The sequence below is a fragment of the Rhea americana genome, unplaced genomic scaffold (genome assembly GCF_003343005.1).
Source record: "Rhea americana isolate MKP2758 unplaced genomic scaffold, rheAme1 scaffold_277, whole genome shotgun sequence".
Classification (NCBI taxonomy): Eukaryota; Metazoa; Chordata; class Aves; order Rheiformes; family Rheidae; genus Rhea; species Rhea americana.
Genome location: NW_028186398.1, coordinates 884,799 through 905,133, shown reverse-complemented (window position 1 = coordinate 905,133; position 20,335 = coordinate 884,799). Strand labels below are relative to the sequence as shown.

Here is a 20,335-nt window from a genome sequence, read left to right as displayed (position 1 = left end):
CAAAATTACAAGCTGCTGAAGAGCAAGAATAACCTCAGAAATTGCCAGTGGTTATATCCACATAACATTCCATTGCTTTTGGTTATAAACTCAAGCTGTGAAATAGATTGTCTGGGTTTCTGCTCATTTCTCATGACATTTCATTCACCTTTGAAAGTAAAAAGTAATTTTCATTCTCCTAATGATTTAGGTCTGTATAAAAACTTCTTGAAATATTTAAACTTAGCTCTCCCTTTACACTTCTCCTCACTTTCCCATCTCTCTAATCCATCTAGGTGATTTAAAGATATTTATTTATAATCCAATCTTTCCCTGCCACAGGAGACTTTAACATCAAAGATTAAGATGAGTGCAGGCCAAGGATAGTATAGAGACAGAATTAGAGGGACAGTAGCTTGCATACATGCATGACCCTCCCCCATGCATATACACATTAATTTATTTAGATAAAAGGTTGATTTTTTTTCCTACCACTTATTTAGTAATTTATATATTTTTTTGTAAACTGCATTTATTCTTTCACCTCTTTCAATTGTATCAAATTGTGGAAATTATATAATACCAGGTTAACCTAAGAGCTTAGATTTATTAAAAATAAGGACATTATTCATGTTATGTGTATTATTGCACCTTTATAGCTTCTTAAAACATATATACATGCAAGTCCCACATTCTGATAACTATCAAAGCTGCCTTAAGTTTAGAAAATGATTTCTGAATTAAGCTAAATATCTTGTTTGTTTTGAAAAGAGAATCCCATGAGTCTAGGCTCAGTAACAGTATCATAAGCATACAGACAGTGGGAATGACCTACTATCAATATGAMGTTTTGAAAATAAAAGAGTTTGAGTCTCCATCTTGTGTGCCATTTGCTATGGTGCAAGTTGAGTATAAAASCAACAATGGATTTTTTGGGGCTTGTTTTGTGTTTTTTTCATTCAGTTTTGCATTGGTCTTAAGCTGACTGCCTGACAGTCAACCAAATGGAGAGCCAATTTTAAAGCTTAATTCCCAACCTAGAAATGTTTTTTGTATGACTTACTTATGGTGTCATTTAAAATCTACAAAAATCTCTTATGACTTCAGGTATTTCTAAATTTCTGGAGTATGTACATGATATTCCAGAAATGCAGAAMCACTCCTCAAAACCAGGAAGTGTCATTTTAGAATCTCATATGATCATAATTTCTCTCAAGGGAGCCATATCTAATGGTTATTCCAAGGAATTCAATATCACAGATAAWTACTGAAAACATATTTTCCCATTACAAGAGGTTAATGATGACGTTAAAATCTGCTTTAGCAGTTTTCACTAGACATTTATGAATTTTATCATGAYGATTTTGGATCATTAGCTATTAAAATAATTTTGATTGTTGATTTAGCTGAGCAAAATACTTGCAATTCTTTCTGTTTGAGCTAAAAATTATTCTGATATACTTTATTTAACCATTAAACTCATTATTAAAATTATTGAAGTATATCCCTATCTTCCAGGAGCRTACTTGAAAAGTCCTCCCATGCTTTAGTACAAATGAATCAAGCAGCACAAAACCCATCATCTACAAGATGTAGTACACAAAAATGATAACTAATCTATATATTAGATGTCTTCTCSGTGACCATAGCAAGATGCTGTAATTGCTGTATTTCAGCATAAGAAAAAATGTCTTCATGTATAAAGGTGTTTTTGAACTATCAGTGGAAATCATACACTATAAACAAATGTTTGAAGGTTTTGGAAAGAATGTCTGTTTCTATCAAACAGTCTAACTAGAGGACAGAAAATGAAGTTTAGTAGTTTTACACAGAACCTGAACAGCCACATAGAAAAACAGAATGTCACTGATTATATTCTTGGAAAGTAATGTATATTATAAAAAGATAGAAAATTGGACAATGTCATATGAAATGTACAGAATTGTTTTGACTAGAAGGATTATAATAAGTTTTACCCACATACATGTTCGCTTTCTCACTGATATAGCCAATATTAAAGTAAAAAATACAACATACAAATAGACAACTTCAAGTTTTAATTATCTCATTAACATTTGCATGTACACAACTTCCTTTTACATTAATGGAATGCGTCATTAAGGGAGCATCAGTCCCAGATACAACACACAGCACAGCAGTGTTAAAACATATTTTGGATTACAGAAAATCCCTACTCTACTGTAATGTGGCTAAATGTATTAAAAGAAATAGAACAAGCAGGACCTTGTTTTAAAAAAAATGTTTCCAAAACAAAATACTTAATCTGTAGAGAGATTCAAAACTCAGAGCAAAGCCTTGAGCACCCTAACACAACTTGAAAGCTGACCATGCTGTGACTCAGGGGATTTGGACTAGATGATCTCAAAAGGTTCCTTTCTACCTATATTAYTTTAATATTCTATGATTTACAAGGAATAGATTGTACTTACAAAGGAAAAAAAAAGGAACCGAATCTGCTGAGATTTGAATACGAATTTACAAAGAATTAATCGTTTCAAATCTGATTGCCAGTTCTTCAAGATCCAAGAGAGGAAACCAAAAGTTCTCTTGAAGGTAGATAATAACATTAGCAACAGCGCTTGAAGCTTGACAGCTCTTTGGTAAGGAAAAATAAAATATTACACTTATTGAATTCTTCAATTTTTCATAAGATTAAGATGCTGTAAAATTTTTCTTAATAGGCTTTTCTTAAGAAAAATACCTTTTATTCTTTATATATAAGGTCATGCTTATTTTTCAGATACATAGCATAATACCATTCATAGTCAACCTGCCAACAGATCTCCCTTTTTTGTACAAAAATAGAGATTTCAATATTTATTAGCTTGAGTATTTTTCACCCTTCCATTTTATGTTATAATGGTAGGTTGTAAAAGAGTTTATATTCAGAGAAAAATTTAAATTTTGTACACCTTGCATGATTATACTACTTCAACACTTTGCAATTATTATCTCCTTCAATAAAATATACAATAAAAAGTATAAACACATGCTGGTAAAGCATCTTTGGTGTGTTTTTATATTGCACCATGAAATGTATTCATCAGTAATACATGCATTATTGTAATACATGCATTATTGTATTATATTACAATTGGTGCATTATTTCAAAAAACTTTTTCTTTCTGTCATCCAAAGAAGAATCTCAAATGTAAAAATAGAATATACACTTGTCCATTAAAATTTGAAACATGTAAATTGATTCAGAAAAGCAGCAATAGTGTGTCCCTTGTCAAAAATATTTGATGATATTTGTTAATATCTTACAAATCCTAAATTATATTTCTAGGAATAATTTGCTTAAAAGACTTGCAACTGGATAAACTGTCTCCTGAAAAAGCACAAAACCTAGAAACACTAGTAAGGCCAAGAYATTTGTTGCATTAAAATATGCACCATAAGATATTTTTGGTTTTTAAGATCCAAAGTTAAAAATAATGTAAGGTTGTGATGTTAAGTAGGAACATGAATTAAGTGTGTTTTAAACATCAGAAAGGACACTTGTTTGAGAGTTTGTTGTCATTTTTAGAGTAACTATAGAGATTAACATTCTCAGACTAGCCAGTCCCTAATAGGACTGAATTTATACTAATATACTAGTAGGCAAATGCTTTAAGAAAAGAAACTTTTTTAACATAAATATACTCAAAGTAAGATAAATATTTTCTTCTATCATTATTTTATGAACTTTACACTTTAAAGTGTAGATGATTGAAAAGTATTTCTTCCTTCTAAGTTACATCTTCTCCTAAATTGTATTTTTCCTTCTCATATTTTTTAAAATTTTTCCTAATAAGCTATTTTGTAAGGATATTGTATCTTTACAGAAACCTTCATTGTCTGGAAGCCCTGTAATGTGCACTTCTCTAGGGCCATTTGATGCTGCAATTTGCTATTGATGTAAGAAGTTCTTTAAGTTAAAAAAATGACTTAAATTAAGTAGGCACTAATATTAAGCAACTTCCATATAAACTTAGAAAACCTAGAAGCTCTTCAAGTGTTATTGAATAAATTGATGGACTTTCCTTTACCTATGTTTAAAGTCTTCCCTGTTTATTGAGATGTTACATAATGTAAAAAGGACTGAATTTAAAAAAAATAAAAGAAATTCAAGTTCAACCAAACCTTTCAGAAATAATCACGAGAAGTAATAATTTAAAATACTASATTAATAAAAAATGTTGAGTCTTAAATTTGAGAACTTCCAAACACAAGAAGAAGGAAAAACACACTATGTAGATGAGCCGAATATTATATCATGAGGCTTTAGATCCAGCAAAAAGACAGAAACAGAACACTGTGAATCCTACTTAATACGAGAGTGCATTTTCTTCCTTTCACACTTTAAATTGATAGGGRTAATACTAGGGGTAGTACTAGCTATTAGCAGCTTAGAGGGAGTAAGAGGGAGAACAAGCAAGAAGAGGGAGACTATTGGCTACATACATCCAAAAATGGATAGCCATCTTCTCTAAAACAAGAGTGACAACCATCCACATACCTAGAATAAGAATTTCTACAGTAGTCTTAGCATGGGACTGGCTTTTCACTGTATCTTACATTTTGTTGTACTGCCAGCAAATTGAGTGGTACTAGAAATGCAGAGATTGTTTTTTCCTTGTTATTTCACTTTTATATGAATTTTAATGTTCTARAAAGAAAGATTTGTTGATGTGTGTATATACATATAAATATATAAAAATGTAAAGAAGTAAGAAAAAATTACTAGAGTTTTGGTGGTAATATCCATCTTATGGTGAAGTAAACTGCAGCGTAACATTTTAGTTTTTTTTTTTCTTTTAATTTCTTTTATTCCTGTGCAAGACAGCTCAGAAATTTTGGAGAACAGATTTGTTCAGATTTCAGGCACAYTGGTTTAGGCTTGTAGATAAGCTATGTTCATTTCATTACGAATACACTATTTGCTGCTCTACTAACTAGAATTACTACTTGAAAGGGAGAAATAATGCTTCCCCTCCCCCCTTTTCTCATGAAGCCTATGGTGATTACTGAGACACTTACCATTGAGCGTCCTTCTTTCCTAGCTAAAATTGCAGAGAAGATTGCAGAGAAGGTTCCCAGAATATATACCTTACATCTTCTCACCGGTTTCTTTGTGTCTACAGAGGTAATCATGGCAAAGGCTCTGCACTAGTTGATGGTCCCTTCTTGATGAAGGATGAGCAATATCCCCCACACAGTTTTTTTCCCAGCTGCCTGGCTAAAAGGATGCAAACTCTTCTCGAGGAATGCATCTTGCGAATACTATCTGCACTTCTGTTACATTAAGATTAGTGGGCTTCTGTGCACTACTTATAAGGTTGTCAGTGTCAACTAGCTGGGGGCCCGCGTAGTCCTCGATGCCACTGCCTACCCCCGGGTCTCCTCCTTCCCCCAACCCCCATTTCAGCCCAGCGAGGGGCCGTCAGCCCCTGCCCTAAGTGGCAGTGGAGATGGCTCAGCCCAGCCACAGCCACGCTCCTGTCCCTGCCTGGCCACTCTGGAATTTTCTCCTTAATTTGACCTGGAAGCATCTCAGACTAGCATAGCTTGAGGCCAACAAACTAGCAGTGCTCCATCTTGATGAAGACAGTTGGCTATTTGAATAAATTTGCACCAAATTCATTTTGTACTCATTTAATTCTACTATTTACACCTATTTGTACTTACTGGATAATTAATTACATGAGCATGCCTAACAACTTTAGTAGGCATACATGAGATTTTGCATATAAATAAAACCAGACATTTGAAATTCTGCTTGTAGAAGGTGTTATGGATGATTATTARGTCATAATTATGAGAAAATTAATGAYTTGTTCGAGTTAGTAGCAATTGATYTCAACAACTTACRGAAACATCTATTAATTGTTTATTATCACAATTTAAATTTACAAATAAGGTTGTATATCTACTTTTCTGTGATATTTGTTGCACTAAAAATTGCATCTTTCAATACCAACTTTAAAAATTCATGGCTGTTCTATATGACAGTGTCAAGACAACTACACTATTTCTTCTGATTACAGCACAGAAGGACAGGAAGATCCAGGTCAGCCTAGACAGTATCCACATGGGAAGGCTAGGAGYCTTTGGGGCACTACTTTCTTCAGAATGTAGGATTTTCTGTCTCTTCCTCTTAAGAGAGGGTCTAGGACTTTATACATTACCCACACAGTGGCAAGAAAGAAGAGAGCCAGGATTGCCATGCTGTTTTATCACTCCTGAATTAAATCAGTCTGATAAAAAGACCTTCTGTAAAATTTCAGCACAGTTTATCGCTGGGGAAAAATTCATGACTCATGTATTATGTATGCATCCTTATTTGAGATGTACGAGCAGTAACTGGTCCTGTGTACTAGCATTTATATCTGAATCTTAACCATAAAACTGCCCCTAAAATTTCAACACACAAAAATAGTGATTCGATTTCCATTAAAGAATATTGACTAATATGGAAATTGTTATGATCCAACTGCAAATCATAATATAGAACATTAACTGCATGTAGTCCAAACATCCTCCTTCCATGCTTCAACTGAGTAAATGTAGATGCTTGGAAGGAAAGTGGTCTTAAAGTAACTTAAACACAATGAGAAACTATCTCAAAAATATTGTCATTTTGTCATTAAAAATTTTTAAACTATCTTAGTATCTCCAAATATATATAAAGAAAATAGGAATGGCCTTCACACTAAGAAGAGCTTTAAAAAAATCATTCAGTACCTGAAAAGAGGGGTTTAAAAAGAAGCTATACGGTATGTACCATGACACTATAAATGGGCTAAAAAGTAATGAAGAGAGGTTTAAATATTTTTAGAAAACTTGCTGAAACTCTCTGAATGCTTAGGAGACAAATAAAAGCTGAACTCTTCAGAAAGGCTCCAATTACAGTCTACAGTATTCTCAAAAGAAAAAAAAARCTAATATTGTTTTTTGACATATCAGTCTTGGAAGACTTTCTTTGTACTGGACTGTTCACTCTGCTTTGACAACATATAACTTGTTTTTCTGTTTCGGTCATACAGAACATCACAAATATAACATGCTGTAAGTCCTTATGGAATATCTGAAACAATTTATGATAAAAGTAACCAAGTCCCTTTTGACTGCCCTGTCAAAATTATGTAGTGTAGACTCAACAAGATTTACAGAAACAACAAAATGCCTACTGCTTAACAAATATCTGAAAATCTGCAATAATTTTTGATCTTTAAAGCAATTCAGAGAGATATTCAGAAAAATATAGTGCCGGGAAATACAAACAGAGATTTCAGAAAACAGCATAAAATAACTATAAATCTATGATTCATTCTTAATATTGTCCACTGTGTTCCCAATAAAGTGCACCTTACTGATATTTATCTGTTGACTAGGTATAACTGTTTGCAGGCTAAAGATGATTCTTTAGGTCACCTTGGTAGTTGCTAGCTTTTGCCATCTCTTGGAGTAATTTCTGATCATACATATGCTAGCGAGAGGTACCTTTAGGATGTCCTAAAATGGTCTGATCTATTTTTGTTTTCTCATCACTCTCAGTGTTACAGAGGCAGGGGGAAACAAAGTGAAGAGGAAAACAGATATTTGAAAGAAGGGAAATCCCCTCAAAACTTCCTGCTGAGGAAGGACAATAAACCAAAATAAGAAAGTAAAGGGCACAAAGGAAGTCATGAGGTAAATAACAYGACAGCATTTTGCATCTAACATAGTATTTTGTTCAAAAAAGAAGTATCTTCAATTTTAATAGAAACAGCAGTGGAGATCCTAAATATTTATAGTGTACTTCATAGTGGTATTGACTTAATCACAGAATCACAGAATGCTTGGGGTTGGAAGAGACCTGTGGAAATCATCTAGTCCAAACCCACCTCCCTCCTCATGCAGGGTCACCTAGAGCATATTGCACAGGACCGCATCCAGGCAGGTTTTGAGTATTTCCAGAAGCTGTCTCCACAGCCTCTCTGGGCAACCTGTTCCAGGGCTCTGTCACTCTCACAGGAAAGAAGTTCTTCCCCATACTCAGGTGGAACTTCCCATGTTCCTGTTTGTGCCCGATGCCTCTTGTCCTGTCGCTTGGCACCACTGAAAAGAGTCCAGTCCTATCCTCTTGACACTCTCCCTTAAAGTATTAAGACATTGATAAGATCCCCTCTCAGGCTTCTCTTCTCCAGRCTGAATAGACCCATTTCTTGCAGCCRTTCCTCGTGGGGAAATGCTCTAGTCCCCTAATCATCTTTTTAGCCCTATGATGGACTCTCTCMAGTAGCTCCATGTCTCTCTTGTACTGGGGAGCCCGGAATTGGACAGAGTACTCCAGATGTGTCCTCACCAGGGCTGAGTAGAGGGGCAGAATCACCTCCCTTGACCTGCTGGTAATGCTCTTCCTAATGCAGCCCAGGATACTATTGGCCTTCTTGGCTACAAAGGTACCTTGCTGGCTCATGGTCAACTTGYTGTCTACCAGAGCTTCCAAGTCCTTCTCCACAGAGCTGCTTTATAACTACTGCAAGCACCTGCCACTCTACTTTCCATTTTCACAATAAACTATCACACATTTCAGATATTATACTAAAGTAATTCCAAGCAGATCAATATATATTATACAGAAATCTTAAAAATCACCTCTTTCCAACAACTAAAYGTGTAATGCTGAAAGTATGTTTCAAAATCAAAGTGAACTTTTGAAGAAAGCAGCTCTAGCCAACTCTGGTAACTGCAACGGTCTGTGCAGTTATATATGTTTCATAATGTAATTGATCTTTTCAAAAACTTCATATTCACAGAAATGATAGGAAAAGAACATTGTGGGAGGAGTAAAGTAAATACACTGTTATAACTGAAATTCTGCCTTTGTATTTAAACTAAGTACCTCTGTGACTGCACTTTATATTCAGTAGGTTGGTTCTCATTTGGGTATGTTTCAGTCTATTACACAAATGGATCACTTCGGGTTTTAGTATCTAATATATTGTAATTCTCAGCAAAGTCTCACACTTTATCTGAAACATAACCTAAAAGACAAGAAGGGAAGAGGTATACTATTGCCAATCAATGTATAYGCCCTGCAACTAGGGAAAGGCATTGCCTTCTTTAGATTTTCTAGCCCTGAAAAAAATACAAGTTATACTGGACYTGAATGCTACTACAGTCACAGTTACTGTGTATTTTATGTTTTATGTCATGGCTAAGCAAAACTAAAGACAAAAAGTCCATTTAATAATATGCTTCCTTGAAACAGTTCTGTTCACCATACCGTGTTTAGACCAGAACCTTTGTGTATGCATGTGAAAAGGAAAGAGGTAAAACACATTAGATCATTTGCTACATCTGTTCTCCCCTTATTGTGCAGATAGCTGCAAAATAATTTACCTCCTAGGGTATAAAGCAGAGGATTGTTGGGGCTGCTTCAGCTTGCACTGCTCGTTAAATATACCAAAGGGTAAACATGGATAGAAAGAATTACTGAACTCTTAATTACTGAACTCTTAACTGTACTATGTCCAAATACTGTATCCGGGCATGTACTCAAAGAACACTTGTCTACTTTGTGACGTTTATACATATCTTCTTCCTTTAGAGAAGTGCAAAGAGGGTACAGACTTGCTCAGGAACTGGCCCCATTTACAGCATATCCAATACAAAATATGTAGCAAACGCATTTAACACATTATTTTTAAACAATATTTTATAAATACACTTTCGAAATAAAAACAATGAACATCAGCAGGTACATAGAAAAGTTACCAAGTTGCTCAAAACCAGTAATTAATCTTCAAGATTAAATATCACGTAACAGTTTATTTCAAATTTTTGAAACTGCATATTTAATGTACATTCTTAAGCTAATTTTTCTATGATTTCTGCTTTGACATCTGTAACTTCAAAAATGTTCTCCGTATCTACTTGTCTGGGCAGTGAAAAAATGGGAAATAATAGTAAATTTCTTCAACAAAATACTGGAAATCTAAAAAGTAGTAATTCACTTTTACAAGATCAGAGCATGATTTCTAGTTGGTATAAAAAGGTCTGATTTCATTATTATTAGCTGAAGATACAGCTACAAGACTAAGAATAATGGACAAACAAAGAACTGTTTTTTATTGATACCCTTTCAGTTAAAATACTTCCATTTACTTTTTGTAGACTTACTTTGAACTCCATGGGAGCGCACTATTTTCCAGGTTTCTGAGGCTACCTCTTTTATATCCACTTGGTAATGATGAATGGGCACACCTCCATGCGAATCTGGTTTATTGAATGAAACTTTGGCAGTGGTTTGTGACAACTCTAAAATTCGTACTCCGTAAGGATTTGATGGCACATCTAGAAAAATACAAACATCAATTTAATAAATTGCAGCAATTAGATAGATCTAARCTAGCAGTTGATGATCTACCATAAAAGTCTTCTTAACATCTTGAAGAGAGAAAAATTGAATCCTGAATGTGATGAAATAATATTTGTCTTAGATAAATGACTTAGGCTTTCTAACATAAAACTATCAGAAAACTAGGTTTATTTTATTGTATGCTGAATTATGCAAAAACACTTTCTATTTCTGACTTTCATAACATGATCTTTTTTAATAGCCAACTTGGAGAATAAACAAATATGAGTTGATTGATTATTTTGTTTATTATATAATTATGCAATGGAGAACAACCAACTTTAAATCAAATTTAACAGGAGGAACAGTTATGGCTAAATAGATCATTCAGAGACTGAACTCTTCGAAACGAGTTTAAGCCAGCAAACTATAGAAATCATTTGGCAATTTTTATGAAAATCTGAAACCCAGTTGAACATATAAATCCTCTTTTTTTCATTTTTTGCTAATAGCCTGGATTCCAAACTACTAGCAAGGAATATTAATGGCAGGTTTCCATTCTCCTTTCAGTTTAAGAAATAATTTGCAGAATAGGTTGGAAGAAATATATTTGCTCTGAAATCAACGCAAGTGCATAGCTTTCAAAGTAGAAAAGAACCAGACAAAAATGAGGTGTTTGTACAATTGGATATGGAATAAAAGTGACAAATCAACACGGGTGTCAGTACATATTTAAAAATGGAACAATTACATTACACTTACAACATGAGCAAATAAATTAACACACAGAAAACTAATTTTTCTAACTGTCCTACATTTTCAAATGTCATAATTACAAAGAAATCATTCTAGATCATTACTAGAAAGTATTCTAATTCTGCAGACAGTTGACTAAGGATTTKAAATGCTCTTAGAAAAATTATTTTCTGATACATTTGACAACTATTTGCTTATGGTCTCCTTTCTGCTTACACATTTGACATTTCTTTTGTTTCCATGGTATGCAAGATACGTTTACAAGGATTGTACAAGAGCCCAGAGCAGATCAAAATCTATCATTTGGTCAGTCCATATTAAACTTTTTCATTAAATGTAGCATTTATTCATGGGCTGTCACACAGTTGAGCATGAAAAGAGAATCAATCTGAACTTCACCTCGTACTGGTACTTGAATAAAAATGAGCCTAAAATTGTAATAAAATATTGAAGAACAGGGTTAAGGACATGTTCTTCTATGAATTCATATGAAAAGGGCTCCCATAAGGCTTTGCTAGAGAGGCTGATTTGTCCAACCTTTTAATAATCAGGTATCTACCCCCTTCCAGAAAAACTTCCCTAGCACTTACCAGAGTTGAATGTCCAAACAGTGATACCATATCTGTGTGGATTCCTACAGTTAATCTTTCTGAATATAGGTCTCCTGAAACCTCTATCGTTTATTGCTGACTGTGTTAAAAAAATCATAGATTTATTTTCATGGATGCACATTATTCATATCTTTTACAAAATACACAACTAAATGAGTTAAGAGTTCGAGTAGTTTAATATTTGGGTAGAATACATTTGAGGGATTCAAGGCCTCGCAAAAAGTTTTTAGGAAAAAATTTCAAAAAACTCACACAGATTCACAGAACAAGAAGAACTACTTATACCAGTTGCTTGCTAAGTAGGCATTCATCTCAAATGCAGAGGAATATGGGGATTAGAACGAATTCGTGTCCCCTTTCCAGCTTCTCATTGTACCTGTGAGCATGAGGGTTATTCCCAACAGTGACTGTGCCTTAGAAACCATCCCATGGACATATTTTTTCTCTCTCTAGCTCAAATGACTATTCCAAGAAGAGTGGAAAAACTCTAATGTAAGAAYGATAGAAAAACAATCCAGGATCATCAGAAGATAATGGCATGGCACAGTCCGAGATGCAGCTAGAGATCACTCAGAACAGGGAAGAGGAATCTGGCTCTCCAGTACTAAAGGTAAATAGCCTTACCATTTAGCTATGAGTTAAAAGTGGCTGTGGATACCTATAGTACTACACATAGTTCCTAAAAACCTTTTTTCCTTTGCTGTTAAGAGTGTTCAAAACCGAAACTATAAGAAACATGGCATAAGGAAGAAGATGTTCTTAAGGAAGAACCTTATGTTCTCTACTGAAGATTCAAGTATAATTTCTGCCAAATGAAGATATGGTTCCATTTGGTAACAAGCATAAAATGAAGCTCCTGTGAAAATCCTGTTAAATATTTTGCATAACTAACATGATGCAATACATTTAAAACTCATTAAAGTGTGAAATACATTCATAATACTATGCATCCCATAATCCAAGCCACCCACATGTGTATAGGTAACTTTTATGCAACAGTCAGATTTGAACTACATCAGTGTCATATTTTAAGAAAACAGTGAGTCACCTGTACAAAATACAACAGAAGACACATTACTAGTCACAATAAGAAATGACTACTAGAACTCATTTAGAGATGTACATTCTTCTTCAGATGAGTTAAATCTGTAACTTTTCCCCCAAAGACGATCATTAGCAGCATAATGAAATGAATCTAATTTTGTAGTTCTCTAATGAGTATGAATTTGATTGTGCAAGGTAAACAGCCCTCTGGTCCTGATCAAGGTAAACATTTCAGCTTGTGAGCAATCCCCTGAAATTATCTGGAGCACTGCCATGATTTTTGTGTTAGAATATAAGGTTTTAGCTCAATGTTTAGTAGACACGAAGAATAATTTGCAAGACTCTGCCCACTGAAGTCTGCACCTGGAAGGATAGAACTGTGGATGTTTCTTGTTATCTTTCCTTCCAAAAAGCAAAAAGAAATGAATCGCCTATGAGTTTAGCTATGGACAATTATTAATTTTTCATAGCCTACTGTGGATAAAACCTGAGAAGTATGCGATAGAGAGAGTGGGGGATTTCTTTTCCAAACATACTCTAAAGATGACTTATTGATAGCACATATTTTAGTATATTTTTTGTCTTAGAAGTCCCACTGCTATCACTGTTGTCCTTGTACTGCTGTCAAAACAAGGGGTAATTTATCAAAAGTTAAGCCTTTAAATTTAATGAAATTTCATTTAAAATAATTAAAAAAAAAGTCTTAAACATTTAGATAGTCAATTTCACCTTCTTTCCAGTGTCTTTGTCTCTGTTTAATAATGTGACTGTATTCATGTATGATGTTAAAGAATTCCTTACAAATAAAAAGACTACCAAATATTAATTGTGAAATTGTACTTGATACATTTTTTACTCATTGCACGAAGATTGTTAGAAGAACTAAACATTATGATACATTTGCCTAAATTAAATAAGTTATTTTTATTCCAAAAAACATTATTGCAGTTGATAAAGAAATACATACAGAACTATGAGCACCAATAGGTAAATACTCTGTTGAAGTGTATCACATTTACCCAACCTGTTCAATAAATGATCAGTCTTTTTCACTTTGGATTTTGTTTTCAAGCTATGTTATGGACAGTTTTATGGAAAAAAATTAATTCTGAGAGTTAAGCTGCTGTGATGTAAATGAAAAAAGGAAATGATGGTACTGGGGTCAGAGACTAATCTTCCAGGCAGCTCTTGTCTACTGTCTACTCATCTCCTGTCATCAGATTCCTAGTGCAGTTCTGCAGCTTTTCCTATCCCTGTACATCTAGTATTTAAATTGACTGAAAGGAACAGAACCTATAACTGCCAAAAGTAAGTAGTATCAGGACCATGGCAGAGAAAAAGGAGATAGATATGAGCAGGAGACTTTTGGAGTCAAACACCTTCATGAAAAGAAAAATGCTTGTATATCCTTGGAATGGAGAAAAATTTCCATATTAAATCTTCAGATTAGGACCACTSTTAAGAGTTCCAGCTAAATAAGAAATAAATTAAGAAACAGAACCACAGCCAGCAAATACATAACTAATAAAATAAAAGATAGATGCACACAGAACAAAATGCTGTTGCAGTGTTGATAATTTCATGCTGCTTCCTGAACACACGTTTATCAAAAATATTACTAATTTGTTTTTCTAATACAAATCCTTCAGTTGATGCTGCTAAAGAAGAAGACATGAATGATAAGTTTTAGGACTGAGATCTAGATTTCAGATCTGTCTATATTTTATGGACACAAATAGGCTTTTGCGAGCTACAAGGGAAAAGCTATACAAAGACCAACCCAACTATCCTAAAAAAAAATATCAGTAAGATCCTGTCTTTGTACAAAACATGACTATCTTTATTTTTACATTATTTTCCAGGGAGTTTCTTTGACTATATTTTACCTTTGTGAAAACACAACTATTTAGAAAAACAAAGAACAACATCTATTAATTTTAGAAAATATCACCACCAAAACCTAGATTACTAAATTATCAAATTCATTCTTGTAGCTCTTGTCAGTTATGGATCAACCTCACTGTAGTTTTAACATTGCCTAATTCTGTAAAACAGATTATGGAATGTAATTTATGCGAAGCTCAGTCTTTCTCTTTTCTTCATTTGCTCTTGATGTTACTATTCTTCATCTTAAGTGACTTTCTGTGTATATAGGATGCTTAACTTATATACTTATATTTGATTAAATAAAGTAGCATGAGACTTGTAAATATTTAATCAATTTTGAAATTTAATTTTGATTTTCAATTCCCTATGCTGTATATTGCTGTAGAAGGGAAACAGATGTAGCATTTCTCATTTCTTTAGGTATTATTACATGTTACCACCTCTAAACGCTGCAAAATGTTTGATATTCTATAGTATATTGTAGAAAACAAGTAATAGGAATGATGTGGCCAGACAATTTTGAAATTCATCAGCAGAGCTGTATGACATAGCTAATTTGCAAATTGCCTATATGTATTGTCTATTAGCATGGCTTCTGGGCATAGTTGGTCAGTCACTGCAAGTCCCCACGCTGTGCTGCAGTTCTAGGCATGATGTGATGAGATGAGAATCTCAACTTTCATCAAAAATGAAAGTATTCACCTAAGTCCAAAGACTGAAAGAAAGGTTGAGGTAAAAAAGGTAAATCATAAACCTTTTGAAATCGTAGAATTGGGGAAAGAAGAGGAAAAGGAAGTGTGGAAGGAATAAGGCCTTTAGAGCCACAGAGGGAAATCATGGCTTACTTTTAGGAGCTCTGGGCTCTGCCCAGCTTTATATTGCTATGTGCAAAATACACATTAGCATTTAATTAAAAAAATCACTTAAAAAATCTAGTTTAGCTCTCTGTGTCACAATCTTAACATTTATCATTTTAAGACAATAAAACATCCATTCAAATAATGTGGTCTAAGATTATTGCTGGCAATACAATTTTCTACTCACCTATCCAAAAACATTCRAAAAAATAATACTGATACCTTCACAAAAAGGTAAAATGTGTGTTTAATAGTTAACACTATCTCCCTACATACTAATACTTCACATAAACTATAACTAAACTAGATCCGGGCAAATCTAGCTCTGCTCACCTCAGTCTCTGAAAGCCATTGGGACAATCTGCCAAGCTCACCTGGCTTGCCAAAGCCTAAGACTGCTATAGAGAAAAAGCAGAGTATAAGTAGACTTCTTTAATAAAAGCTGTGTCTGTGATGCAAATTTATTCATCTGTAGTGCGAAGTAATGGAAAAACGTGTTTTTTGGATTATACWTGTTATTCAAATGGTAATTCAAATGCTTAAGCAATCAAAAAGGAGGATGCTGGACAATTGGTATTTTTAAAAATTGATCACCACAGTTCTGGTGCTGAGCATCTCTAAATCTTAAGCCTTCCATAAGYGCTGAATGTTCTCAGCATTCTGTGCGTAATGGCTAACACTTTTCAATGTTAAACCTTCAACAGGCTGCAGTTCTTCAATTGTTTTGAAAGCTTTAAAGAAAGTGTCTGGAGTTCAGGCTGATGTAGTAGCTTTGGGYAGTAAAAGTGAACAGGTATAGCTTTCCTGTCATACAAAATGGTATAGTTGCAAATTGCACCTCTGTTTTGAAAAAAACCTTATTCCATCATCAATAAGTCTAATCTCCAAAGGAGGACAACAGAAATAAAGGTATCAGCAATGAGCAATATGATCACTTTATGAGTAGCAGTAAATTAAAAAAGTAATCTTATTCTGCTGAAAACCACCACCACTACAAAAAAAAAAAACAAAAAAAAAAAAAAAAAAAAAAAAAAGATGGAACAAAACATGAAGCAAGTCGTCAATCTTGCAGAATTTTAAGAGAAAACAATTCAGTAAAAAAATCATTGTATTTGTAAAATTTACCTTAGCAGGCTACTTTGCTTAACACTATCTCCCAATTGGAAATAGTATTTATTTTTCCCTGACAAATCCATTGTAGAAGTATTCTATGCCTCAGCATCAGCACTTACAAATCAAAGTCAGAAGGAAATCCAGGCTGTATTGAAACCCATGAAAAAGAATTTATTCTTGTGATTATTTTGATGTTCAACTCCTCATAGCCTCTATCTCCCTGACTATTTTTCATTTCCATTGATGCTAGTTTAAGTGTAAAACCTGCAGCAGTGAACTACATTTGCTATTTTTTTTTTTAAGTCTACTTGGGTACACATGCTAACAAGGTCAATGTTAGCACAATGAAGGCMTGAGCACCCAAAAGATTTCCAACTCCACATAATACTGCATTACAATAACTCATATGAACAATACATGTTCATTACTATTACTACAAAATTCCATGTTTGTTCCTATTTTTTGCACTTTATTTCATCATATAGAATGGCCATATACAGCTCATGCTTAATATAATAACTTCTCATAGTTCTTTGCTTTACTAAGTATGTCTTGATTTACCTTTAACTCCAATACATGTTTTTCAAAAGTGCCGATCAAGTTTTTGTGCAGAATTAACTGAAATATTTAACAAATWGTTGCAGAAGTAGATAATCTAAGCTGTTTGAAAAACTGGCGTCACTAACATCTGTGGCATAGTTGCATTTAAAGGCTGAACAGGATTATAGCTCATATATATTATTTGCTCTCAGTTGCATTTCCAGAGTCTCTCATATGAGTATTTGCTGAAATAAAATGCATAACCAAAATAACATTTTTTCAATTAAAAAATAAAATTATTTTATATTAAAATTAATTTTATTTTTTAAGTCAGGAGAGAAATATCTAGCTAAGATAATATTATGAGTTGCAACATAGACAAAAAATAATCGTCATGTTGTACCACTGAGTTGTGTTTTGATATTCTGTTTTGAAAATCTAGGAAAAATTTCAGCAAGTAAAAAATATTTGGTGACATGCTAGCATATGTATATACATCATTATGAGGACAAAACAGCGTACAGCAATAAYCACAGTATGACTTCTATTTCTCTTTGGCATAATAGTTCTATCCACTTGTCTTCTCCTGTCCTGGGTGGTAAGACACCTATGGGATGCGGCTGCTTCTTTTTCTTCACTTTCTTAACATTTGTGTTTATGTATTTAAACACAAAAGACTTCCAGTAGTAAGTTTTCTAATTCTGAGAGGAACTGAGAAATTACTCTGCTACCTTCCACACTTCCCTTCCTACTGCTCTTGTCTTCCAGCAAAGCCTCACATGTATCACATGTGACCTTAGATATAATACTCCTGAGACCAGCGTAGCACTGCTGGATCAATAGATGCTTGTGTTGCCCAGAAGAGAAAGCCATGCTGCTGAAGAGAAATAGATGTAACTGACTAAAGTAAAGGGTTAGGAGCAGTCCTTGTTGTTCGTACAAATTTTGATGAATTTAATGCAGCTCTGCAAATCCTACGCCAGTCACAAAATATTCACAAAATCAGATCCTGAGTTTTTAGAGTGATGAATCTACTTCAGAAATCAAATGAGGGCAGAAGTAATATATAGATAATAGATACAGTTTACTTATTTAAATCAACACTGTCTTCCTACAAGTCATGAGATTTCTTAATTAGAAACAGAATGGTTGGCAGATAAATTAATTGCTAATCCATTTAAAGCTCAGAGCTCTTCTAGTATTACCTCAATTTTAACACGTCAAAGGGCATATTCATGTTTCATATTTAAAGTCACATTTAGTGATGRTGAGCTGCGACAGTCATAATTTTAGCCCAACTAACTGAGTTGTCCAAGTAATTCCAATGAAACAAATGAGATCAACTAGATGATCATGAACTCTCATGAAATGATCATGAGAGTAGAAGTTGTAGAAACTGGTCTTTTCTGTTTTTTTTCTTTCACAAAAAAATAAAATTAGTTTGGGTTTTGAGTATGGATTAGATTGTGGGAACTCTTAAATTAGGGAGCATTTTGTAAGGAGGAAAGTAAAGAATTCATTGTATGAAAAGTTGTTGGGATGAAGAACACTTAAAAACAGAAGGACAGATAACATGTTAGTAATTAGTAGCATGTAGCTATCAAAAGAAGAGCAGATTCACAACACAGTTAATATCAGAAAGTTATCAAATACAAGGGAATGGATTTGCTGGATGAAGTAAAATCATATAATCTACAGATTATAATTTCATAGATGTTAGTAAAGATGGAATAATTTACATAATTTACATTACTATAAGTACGTAGATCACATATTGGGAGACCTTGAAGTTTGCTCAATAAGCATTGATCCATTCCAAAAGAAAATATTACTGAAAAAAACRCTAGAAAACTCTCATTTATTCAATAGTTAATTCTCCCCCAAAACAAATACACAGTCATATTTTCATATATGCCTAAAACAATGGTAGATGGACCTAAAAATGTATTAAGAAATTCTGTCTAAATTGGTCATTGAACATCTCAGAGCTTGATTTCAATCTAGCATACTAGATCAGATTCTGCCATTAAATAATTAAGATTGCAAATGATGATAGAATTCATTGTCTCCAGACACAGAAAACAATTTCTTTGCTGAAGTATTTCAGCCTTTTTTGACACTGGTTTCTCAGGAAAATAYAGGGGAGAAAACAGAGAAAAACTTTCTTAATTCTACCTTATTTTTATTGCATGCAAATCAGAAATCTATTGACTGAAGTCATGAAGACTGTTGTGAATTTGAGAAGTACAGGGACAAAAGAAAAAAGGGACTAAATTTTGCTAAATTTTAAAATTAAATGTAAAGATTCATATTGTGAGGGAACTGATTTAGTTCACTTTGTATTTCTACTCCACTTTTAGAGAATTAAAAAATAGCTGCAAACATTCCATTGAAATAAAATGAACCGACGAATGTGTCTGAACATTTAGATAAAAATAAATGAAATATTTAAAGAAACTTAGAAGCAACTTATTTACTTACCAGCTTGTCCAAGTGTATATTCCTGATATCTTGCTCCTATTCTGTTTGTGGCTGTACAATTATATCGTCCAAAATCATTGTCAGATGTGGGAGCAATCTTTAAAATAAATACAGTTTGTAATTACTAGCTTCTAATCAAATACCAAATTCTTGTAAAAAAATAACAATGTAAGTATGTTCTGGTTAACTAATATGGAGATGTGTTCTTACTTCATCTTATCTAGCATATTTCTCAAAATACAGATCTAAATACATCTTTTTCATGACAAACTCCCCTTACCACGTTCAAATGAGGAAATCAAGTAAATGGAAGTAGTGACACTGTTCATCTTTACAATTTCACCTTTCAAACAAGAAGAAATTCCAATAAAGCACTTATTTGTTCACAAATATACTATTTTTAGATACTGATATTTTGACTGAAATAGGCAGTGGTAGGTCTGAAAACTGCTGTTTGCTACAGATGATGCAAAGATAATTATTTTACTATTTATTGTTTGAAGGTTTCACAATATACCAGACATTCGGGGGAAAAGGAGAAGACAARGAATGTGGTTCAGTTGTATATACAGGTGAACAAGGAGATAAGATAGAATAATAGATACCACTGCAAYGGGGAGCTAATATCTTACTGGAATCCACTCCCATGACCAGCTGTRCAGGTGATACCTTCTGTTGTGAAGAATCCATAAGAGCACTCAAAAAGCCAAAGACATTTT

The 20,335-nt window shown here is 33.5% G+C and overlaps 1 protein-coding gene across 1 annotated transcript in view; it reads right to left on the bottom strand.

Annotated features, from left to right (window-relative positions):
* The window catches only part of NCAM2 (neural cell adhesion molecule 2), a 261,349-nt gene that overhangs the window by 56,014 nt on the left and 185,000 nt on the right, over positions 1–20,335 (bottom strand). Inside the window, exons 11-12 of the mRNA XM_085308474.1 lie at positions 19,617–19,713; positions 10,150–10,323 (exon numbers count right to left, since the gene is read on the bottom strand). Coding sequence (XP_085164600.1) covers positions 10,150–10,323; positions 19,617–19,713 — 271 coding nt within the window. The remainder of the gene's footprint in view (positions 1–10,149; positions 10,324–19,616; positions 19,714–20,335) is intronic.